Source organism: Parasteatoda tepidariorum, chromosome 1, assembly GCF_043381705.1.
Source record: "Parasteatoda tepidariorum isolate YZ-2023 chromosome 1, CAS_Ptep_4.0, whole genome shotgun sequence".
Taxonomy (NCBI): domain Eukaryota; kingdom Metazoa; phylum Arthropoda; class Arachnida; order Araneae; family Theridiidae; genus Parasteatoda; species Parasteatoda tepidariorum.
The window spans coordinates 107,197,521-107,208,480 of record NC_092204.1 but is presented as its reverse complement, the minus strand read 5'-3'; the positions used below and the strand labels follow the sequence as shown (position 1 = coordinate 107,208,480).

Genomic DNA, 10,960 nt, shown 5'->3' with positions numbered 1-10,960 from the left:
GCGGGGTTCGAACCCACGAACTCTCGGACAAGGGCCCAGCGCCCTACCAACCAGGCTATCCTGGCCCAAGTGAGCCAAGTCAGATCACAAAATGGTGTGGTAACATAACTGCCTCATGATACCAAGGAAAAATTTCAAAGATCATATGATGAAAGATGCATCACTAGGTCTTCCAATCCAAGTGGTTGGTCAATCTCCAATCATATTTTAAAGCATGCAAAACTGCCCTCTGAATTAGCTCATAATTTTACTCATAGATAACCATGATAGTAACCTTACCATTAATGCCATCTTTGATTAATAAAAATAGATTTATTTATCACTTGACCTCATTGCTTCTAATGCATTGAGGTTTTATACTCAGTATTCTAAGGACTATTGTAAAGGTTTTCATTTAATTATTTATTTTTAACCAAACTTTTATTTCGTGGAATAAATACACTGAGATAATTGAATACAAAGCTAATGTGAAACGCATAAATATTTAAAACCTTTGATGCTATTACAGAGCAAAACAAATTTTTGGATTTCAAAAAGCTTTCCTTCATTGGATAGATGAAAGTGACATAGTACTTTATAAACCCATATATTTAGCTTTCCTTCCACTAAATATCTTATTTCTGTTATCTTATTTTTATACATATATTACATCGCTGAAAAGTTAAAAATATGCTAAATATGTATCTAATCAAGAAATCTGAAAATGTATTAATGCTAAACATTCTTGAGATTTTTGCCACACTTATAAATTTTGAACTGCAAAGATTGTTCTTAATGTTTGTTGTAATTTGGTTAGTAAATTTAGCCATTTTCATAATCAAAGACAGCATTTGAATTTGAATAAACAGATTCTCAATTTTTGTCTTCTACTAAAAAACTTGTTTTGGTGATTTTATTTCCAACAATTAAGTTGTTGTAGATTTAATTTATTTACGTCGCACTAGAGCTGTACAATGGTCTATTAATGAACTATAAAGAAATGTTTATAGCAGGTTAAATTTCAATAAAGAAAGACGACTTAGTTTGGTAAAACTACTATTAAACTACTTAGTTTGGTAAAAACTTGTTAAAAGTAAAAATTATACTAATCAAGATCTGTAAAACGTCTCACTTTCCCTACTTTCTTTTATTCAATAGCACTAATTTGCTCTTAATAAAAAATGGCAATACAAATATAAAATAAAAAATTTACATACAATTTTTAGTATGACCCTCCATAACTACAACCCTTTCATTATATCGATCGATACACGTATACAATACCACTCTGGCTATTCCTTATACAAATGATTTACTATTGCTATTGCATACACTAAAGATATCATTATAATGTTTGAACTGAACAATTCAATATACTGACTGAAATTTTCTTAATAATTTTTATTCCAGGAAAATCACTTTTGAAAAAAAGGTGTTATTGTCAAAAAATTCCCCATTGTAATTGAATTAATGAGGATAGCAAAAGTCAGGAGGATATTATTAAATATACTATTGCTTTTGATGTTACTACTTAATTAACATCTCGAATTCTCTATAATGAAGAAGTAGTGACAGAACCGTCCATTCGGTGATTCTAGGCGAAATGCATGGTTATAAAGATTGTGAAATATGTATTACTTTTCATTATTGAGAAGTGTATATTGCATCAACTTGTGAAAATCAAAGTCTTCAATATGCATTCATAACTTTGGTAAATTTCGTTACACGGATAATAAATTATCAATTATATCTGTGTAATAATATATAATTTATATACAATTGATAATAAATTTATCAAATATATTTTTCTTGTTTGAAAATTAAATCACTGTTATGGTGCAGAGATGCAGTACAGAATTTATTTTGAAGTTCAAAGTAATGGTATTCACATTCATGATTTTATTTTTGCTTAGAATTCAGTTCTCCGAAGGAAGGTTACTCAGCATAAATTACTACTCATAGTCAACATAGCACCATATATTTAACATATTTGAAGGAAGTGAATAAAAGGATAGCATATTATTTAACAACCTCATGTTATAACAACCATTTTCGTTCGACGCACAAAGATCGTTACATTGAGCGCCAATGGTATACACATTTGAGGTATGACTTTACTTACTAATTTTACCACGGAAAAATTACATTTACCTGGCTTTACAGTTTGAGGTTATTTTCTATTATATTAATTTGCTTGTTTTGTTATGATTTATATAACACAAAAAATACCTACTATATATGATCTAAACAATACAATGTAATAAAGAATGACAAAATATTTATACGAGTTATAATATAGATTAGATTAGTATGGTCAAAGCTATCAAGTCTTGTTTCAAATAAGTTAAAATCAATATTATTTCTATGCAAAAGCTATGGAAAAGTTGGAAGCTATAACAAAGTTTGAATGCAAAATTGATGATGCTCAAGAACATAATATATTTTCGTCAACGTTAGAGGTATTCTAAATATTATACATTTTTATGAAATAAATTGAAGATTATAATACCTTCTTGGTGGAGTAGGTATAATTTTGACTTTCAGTGGCAGTTTAATATGGGAGCGCCTATTTTCTGTTTCCCCTTCCTGAAATAGAGTTAAAAAAAACTTACAAATACAAAACCATCAAAAACAACTATAAATTATACAAAAGGCTAGTTGATAGCAGATGCCTGATAAACAAATCAAAGTAAAAAGAAATTTCTGCCACATTCTGCTTTGGTAAAGAAGCTTTTATTCTCATAAAATATCGAAATTAGTCACAAAGTTTGCTAATAGATGCAGTTGCAGACTGGAAAAACCATACAACTTTTTTGTTGCATGAAAGACCATTCCAACTGGAATATTTGCATAGGTGTCTGTTTATTTTATCCTCAGATTAAAATAAGTGGCTATTTTTAAAAACACGGCTTAACAATTTTCTCAGTTAATGCACTATCTGTAGTCTAGCTTTGTAACTAATTTTGATACAGCAACCCATACATTTCTATCAAAAAATACTTTAGCCATTTTACGAGGAAACCCTTAAACAAGGAAAATAAAACAAAAATGTTTTTGAAGTTAGTTTCAGTAGATTGAACTAAGGAATATGTCCACTTAAATAAAAATAAAATTATTTAAACATCACATTTAAAGTTTAGCGTACATGCGCAGAGATGCAACAAAATTATTCTAAAGATCAAACCACTGATCAGAATTAAGTCTTAAATTGATCATGAAGATACGTAAAATATAAATAGTTAATTCGTTCCAAAATGAACATTAGACTATACTTAACTATTTTCGATATTGAATTGCTCTATTTGGTTTAACTGAGCCAAAAAATAATTTTTCCCTTAAATTTTTTTTTAAATAAAATGAATGAGTAATTTTCTTTGCCCTTAAATCATATTGAATAAAAACAATCAAAAAACATTGTTCAAGTTTTCATCTAAAAATGTTGAAAATTTTTTCAAAGGCTAGGACAACGATTTCAGAAGACGATTTCAAACACTAAAGCATCAAAAAGGATTATTTTTTTTAAATTAAATTTGAATTTTGGATAATGGATGCAAAACATTATAATTATATAAAATGTTTGCCATATATTTTCTTATACATTTCTATATATTTTCTAATACATTTTAACTTAAAGAAAAATAATTCTTCATACCAGGTCAAGTCATCTACAGGTCTATCTACATGAAATGTGCAAAATTTAAATTAGATTAACTCATCTGATTTTGAGAAATAGCATCCACCAACTTCGAAAATAAAATTATTATTTTGTTTCTATTTTCATTCTAGCAGGTTGAGCCTTAAGGAAAGAGACTTGACCTACCATTCCTTCTCAAAAAAACTTATCCTTGAAAATAAACTAAGAAAAATTTTATTTTCTTCCTCATATATTTTATTCAGTTGAACAAAAAGAAGAAAAAAAATTTTCTAAAACTTTTATTTACATCAGCAGAGCATAAGTATGGATATGTAAAAAACTAAATAAATTGCATATTTATGGTCAAAAATATCATCACACGTTTTGAAAACAAACACAATTTTCATTTTTTTCTGTTTACATGCTAAGAATTTAATGAGAGTTTATTTCTTCATTGATTTCTTCCCATAGCATTTCAAATGAATTGATGAGTAAATATACAAAATAAATTCAATAAGGTATAAATTCATAAATTGATACAATAAGGTATACAAAATAAATTCTGATTATAATCTAGAATTTAATTAAAATAATGATTAAACATAAAGCCCTGGGAGCAGCAGGGCCGGTGGAAGATGAGGGCGATTGTCCGGAGCGCTGGACTATGGGGTTGGCGAATAAGACCGAAATTTAAAGTTCTTAAAATTTTTTATTTCCTCCTGTTTTTTTTTTAAAAAAAATATTAAGTCTAAGTGGCGTAGAGCATAGAGTGCTCACCTTTCAATGAGGTAATCCTAGCTCGATTCCCAGCACTGGCTGGTCGATACAAATTCTACTTGCCTGGCTCGAACCGACTAGTGCAGTGTTTCCCAACCTTTTATGTACCACGCCCCACCTAAGCCTTTCTAAAATTCTTATGCCCCCCTATGTAACATATACATAATTTTTAATATTAAAAAATCGAATTGTTCACTCAAGAAACTTAAGATATTGTTAGCGAAACAAAGTAAGAAAATTTTCAGAACATATAATGAAAAACTAAAATTCAAATTCGAAATAATTTTAATAAAGATTTTTCTATAATAATTTAATATTTTAATTTAGTGAGATTCTTGCCCTTGATGCTTGCTGCACGTAGATTTTATCTTAGTTTCCAATTTGGTTAGGTTTAGACTCAAGTCTCCCCATTGTGTTATATCCAGACGATTTCTTTTTTTTTACCAATAAAATCATTTACAGAACTAAGATGGAATCGGTAACAATAGTTTTCTTGCACATTTGATTGAATTTGGGTATTTATTTGTTTTCTGTTTCCTCACAAAGCCATGCCATCACTCCTTTCATATTAAATAAAGTTTTAACTGACTCATAATTTTGCATTTCTNTGAGGATATTTTACGTCAGTATTACGGTCAGTGGGAGCTTCCACAATTCGTATCAACCAGCCGTTGCTGGTATTTGAACCCAGGTCTCCTCATTGGGAGGAGAGAGTTCTATCCCCTGAGCCCCCGCAACATTTAAATCAACATTTAGGATTGATACAGATTTTATAATTTTCTAGTGGAAATATTGTAATTAAAAATACAAGAAATAATTATCAACAGCATTGCCACAACACCAGCAAGACAATTCAAAGAAAGAAAAGTTTTGCTTTTATCTTTAAAAGTCTGATTCCTTTTCCCAGACTAAGTCAAGGGTGTTCCTCTTAGTATCGCCCGGGGGGCAAGAACATCTTCTGCCGGCACTGAAATAGCAGAAACGTGGCAGTATAGAAAAAGGTGTTGCAGATTATCCCAGAAACTGCAGATTATTTTTCATTTTTATTTACTTAAAAAAAGGGAGGACTAAAGAATTGCTGAGAGAAGAAACAGAACAATCCCTTATTTAAGCTTCCTAATTCCTATCAGTTTCAGCTCCTTAATGAAATTTGTTTGTCGATCTGCAGCTAAATAAGCTAACAAAAAAGTTTATGATTTTCAAAATTTTATATCAATTTTCTTAAATAGTTAAAATTAAAATAATTTAAAAAACTAAAAAGTTTTTATAAATATTTCCAAAATCTCTGTTAACTAATTGAATAAAGATTTATTCCATTTTTAAAAGTATTATAGTATAAACTTCATATTGAATCAAAAAAAATGCAAATTTTTTTATGTATAAATCAAATATAATTTTTAGTTTTTGTCTGACTGTGTCATGGTCCCAGTCAAATGTCTCATCTTATTAATACTGTAAATTCTGCTATATATCGACATCTGCTAGGATAATTTTGTGATTCCTATATACAGCTAAATAGTTGGATTCTACAATTGCAATAAATTACTTTACAAAAGCATGTTTTTATATTACTTATTTCATGATAGTTACCTCGGGTGGTGATTCCACTGTGAATGAAATGTGACCTTGAGCAATACCTTCCCAATTAGCGGCCAGAGAAGAAACTGTTATATGCACAGCTATATAACCAGACCAGGGCCATAAAATATCTGAATAGGAGAGTGCTACCTCTAAATGATGGCCATATTGTGGGGTATATGGATGCCACTGGGGCTACAACATAAAAATCAATATATAAAACAATAACATCCTTTTTTCTTTAATTTTAAGTTTTTTTAGTACATAACCTGTAAGAGATATAATAATAATCAGTTTCACCTTGTTTGCAAAATCTTTTATTTTATAAATAAAATCTTTACATTTATCAAATAAAAATTAAAAAGTGTATAATAATTTTTGACCCTCCAAAAGGTAATATAATTAATAAATTATATAAATAATGAACTATTATCAATTTCATTTTACGGTGCTGTCACCTATATGAATATCTGTACCTATATGATGAGACAGATTCAGAAAGCACCATGACTGGTAACATGGCAGACTGATGATGAGTAGCTAGTTTAAATTTTATTTTCTATTTCACACATTTTTTTTTACCTCATTTTATTTATATTAATTTTAATATGGTTAAGATATGGTTCATTATGTTTTTCTTTCTCTTTTCACGGTTGAGAGAAGTTTATTTAAATATTTGAACAATTTTAGTACTAAATAAAGTTTCTTACTCTTAGTATTCTCATAAATTTTTTTTCCTGAGGTTGAATTATAAATAAATTTTAAAAGACAAATTTATTTTTTCACCTAAAATTACATCTATATATAATTAAAAAATTAAGATAATGAAAATAATTTAAAGCAACATAAATATTTTTAAATTTTATACTAATGATAAAAATTTATTATAGGCAAACAAATACAATTAACTTCAGATGATTTGCAGAATAGGTTGTCCTGACATCACAGATAAGCTAATTTTGCAGATGATCTGCAACCTGTCAAAACGTTTCATCTAGGCGAATTTTGTGATAAAGCAGTGAAAAACATTATTGTTTTTGTAACTACATTTTGTCAGCACAAAAAAAAAAGATCCCCAAACATAAAGAAGGATGTAAAATACACAGTTAAAGTATGAAAAAAAATTTTTTTTTAATAATAATCTGCAATTAAAATAAACTTACTCAGATAGAATATAATGTAATAATACTGATAATGTTTAAAACTTTTAATCACTTTAATAGTTACACAGGAACAAAATGAGAAAACATCTTAATTTTTAGACAAACTATGGCTAATCAAGAGTTTACAGCAATTTAATAAATGTTTTTAAAAATAATTCTTTTTTAATTGTTGTATGGAAAAATTAGACTATTTTAACAACAAGAGGAAAAAATTAAATATGAAAATAGTGATAACTAAAAGTGTATAATATAATAATAGTTTTAAAATATATCCTTAAATTTAACTCGAAATTAAAACAGCATTTCTGAAACAATAAAAATAGACGCACTTACTTTTCCGATAATTTTGCCAGATACCCCCATACCATTCAGTATTGTAACCTAAAAATAAAATAAACATGTACATTTTAACTGTTAATTTATATGATATCACTTAAGCATAAAAGAACAACAAAAAAAACTAAATGAATATAAACTTCAAAAAAAAAAATATTTTGTCTAAAATTCGGTGATAGCAAAAGTATATACCTGGTCTAAATCTCGTAAAAAATATTTAAAAAATTGTGTTATGTGAGACAATCAGATTGCAGAATATGACCTACAAATAATTGTGAAGTAAGCAATTTACTTAACCTAATGATAAAATGTATACAAAATGCAAATTCTTAGCCAATAAAAAAAGTCATATTTTTTATTCATATAAAGTAATCAATTTTCTGCAAAATAATTTTTGAAGTGCAAAAAATCATTTTGAGATAGAAATCAAAATGAAATCAGAAATCAACATTTTTCCTCAAAAATTGTGCAATTTATATCTAAAAAAGTTGCAAAATGATGTAAGAGATCTTTAAAAAAAACAATGGAAAACAAATTAATTAATGTAAATATTTTTTTAAGAAAATGTGTAGCATTTAATTAGGTTTCAAATAAGACAAGTAACTTTTGAAATCCCCTAATATATAAAAGATAATATAGAAAAAAATATCCCTTAATATAGAAAAAAATTTCTCTTTCAATCTCTTTAATTGCTAAATAACAGAAATTAATAAGAGATGTATACAATAATAAGGTATAAATGTATAAAATTCTTAGGACAATATAGTGATATGGCACATTTTTTCAAAGGTGACATATTAACAATAAAATATTAATTAGTTTTGTTCCCTGATAGGTAATTTAAAAAAGTTTGATACATAACAGCATATACATATCACCCACATGGAAATTATTGTGTTTTTTCACCAAAAACACTCTCCTCAACCACTTGAAAAAGTGGCTCATCATTACATTGTCCCAAACATTTTCATTGCAATACTTACATTTACAATTGTTGATAGGCCACCATAGTATAAGGGCTGAGAACAATATGGCCACATGTAAGGACATTCTGTAAGGTCTAAGTAGCTTGGACTAAGAGTAGCTTGGGGTCTATAGCTTCTAAGGGCTTGGTAGGCTCTAACAAGATCTAATTTTCCCCAACCTTGTTCAAAGATAGGGACATTGGGTAAACGGCGTGCTGAAGCCATTAGAGCTTGTTTCATACTTGCAGGATTTATAGCCCCTCCTAAGTGTAGAACTCCACTAGAAAAAAAAAACTTCATTGAGGCAACTCAATTTTAGATAAATAGTTTATAAAACATTTCAGTTTGAAAAATAGGTTTAAACAGTTACTGAAGACAGGAAAATGTATAAAAAAAATTAACAAAAAGTAAATGATTAAAACTTAAAATATTATATAAAGTTTAGGTCAGAGTGAATTTTTTAGATTATATATGCACATAGAAAATTACAACAAATAGAAAACAATAAAAAAACACAGATGAAATGTATAAATTTCATAACTAACTCAAACAAATTCTTTTGTTATATACATTCATCACCACACATTTTCATTCACTAATTTCATAACTTCAAGAAAAGATTGTTTTATAAAATTTAAAAACTAAGAGCCTTAAATCATTTGTTCCATAACTTCATCGTTATCCTGCTAGCCTTGTCGCACTTATCTCTTCATAACCCATTAGCTGGCAAGTTCAAATGTGTGGAATTTTACACTATAGTCCTAGTGAGGCTCCCCTAGACTCATTCTTTATTTTGCATTTGAAGATTTACATGAAAAAAATATTAGTCAAGGAACAAGTCAAAAGGTTTCCATTAAAGGTCAACCATGACATCTTTGATGCCTGAAAATCCCGCAAGAAATGATGCACCTATTTTCAAACCTCATTATTGCACTGATCAGATCAATGAATGCTTTTTTTTTTAATCACCTCACTCTTTAGACAAATTCTGAAGTTCAAATTTAGAAAATCGTCAAATTTATTAATACATAAGAAAACATTAATCATTTTTTAAAAATAAAATCATGAATTATTTTAATGTGAAATACTTTAATTAAATAATTATTCCTTTTCATTGGATTGTATAAAGCTCTGATTCACAAAACAAATACCATTCAAAAGTACAAACGCAATTTCATATTAATTGAAAATATTAAAATTGCTTTAAGAGTTTATATTTTTGGGCTCCATAATTTCTAAACCATATCTAGAAAATTAGCTAAAATACATTTCCTTAATAATGCAATGAATATTAGATTTCTAGTACATAAAAATTTTCTCCTCTGATTGATAAGAACTATACACAAAAAAGGCTACTTACTATACCTGAAAGAAATATTTGATAACTTGAATGAAACTAGAAATCTTAATTAAATATGCCACTTTCAGATTAGCCAATTGTTATCAACTTTATTTAAGAATTTACCTCATAAGCAAAGTAACAGCACCAGCAACAACAGGTGAAGCAACACTAGTCCCAGAAAGAGAACGGCAACCTCCTCTAAAAATAAAAATTTATAATAAAAAAATAGCTTTATTTAATAATAAAATGGTGTTTTAATTTTTATCCAATTATTTTTGATAAAAAATGCAAGATATTCAGATGTTTATTTCACTATTTAACTCTTACAACTTATTAAATATAGAGCTTAATGGCAAGAGAAAAATTAATCGAATTTCGTTCCGGTTTTTTGGTTTCCGGATAACGGGTTCTGTACTGTACCTTTAAATAACATTGTTACATATTGTACGTAAATACGTACAATTTTATATACATACGTATATATGCTATTATCGTAAATTTATACAATGTATGTAATTAAGTACATAAAATCATGCAAACGTATAAACATTATTTTCATATACATTCATACATATATTTTCTATGTATGTAAAGATACAAAACATTGTCTTTTCGTACAAACTAACATACATGCGTACTTGTATCATAAATGCATAATTATATGTACAGTAGAACCTCGATTAACCGAACTTCGATTAAACAAGGTTTCTGCTAACCAAGGCAATAACGAAGTCTAAATTTTTCATTTCTCCTCTCCAAAATGAGCTTGGAAGAAATTATACACATATTAGTTCGTTGTCCTTGTTACAGGCACTTATTCACCACAAAAGCACTCAACTTCCATGAAATATTACACCCTGAGAAGACAACATCCATGAATGCTTTGTTAACAGTGGTCATGTGACTTGTAAGTTTAATCATGTAAATTTTAAAAATACAATATTTTCTTGAGATTTGTGTTATTTTTGAAAATGCGTCTTTCGATATTTAACTAAGTATAGTTAAAAAAATTCCATTTTACTTTTTAAAATTTACTACTAGAGTTGATTTCCTTTTTAAATCTTTTTAGCTGTGAAACATAAGTTCATATATGTTAATTTTAATCATTTAAAAAACGGTCTATTGTTTTTTACTTTAAAAGTAGTTAAATTCGCAAGCACGGAAGGTTTTTATACATGGTTCCTAT

The 10,960-nt window shown here is 27.8% G+C and overlaps 1 protein-coding gene across 2 annotated transcripts in view; it reads right to left on the bottom strand.

Annotated features, from left to right (window-relative positions):
- Window positions 1-10,960, bottom strand: part of S1 (membrane-bound transcription factor site-1 protease) — a gene marked incomplete in the record, with an annotated part of 54,263 nt that overhangs the window by 19,420 nt on the left and 23,883 nt on the right. For both annotated transcript variants that reach the window (XM_043052064.2, XM_071184852.1), the window contains 5 exon segments: window positions 2,489-2,565; window positions 5,981-6,163; window positions 7,465-7,512; window positions 8,451-8,712; window positions 9,898-9,972. In XM_043052064.2, the coding sequence (XP_042907998.1) occupies window positions 2,489-2,565; window positions 5,981-6,163; window positions 7,465-7,512; window positions 8,451-8,712; window positions 9,898-9,972 (645 nt within the window).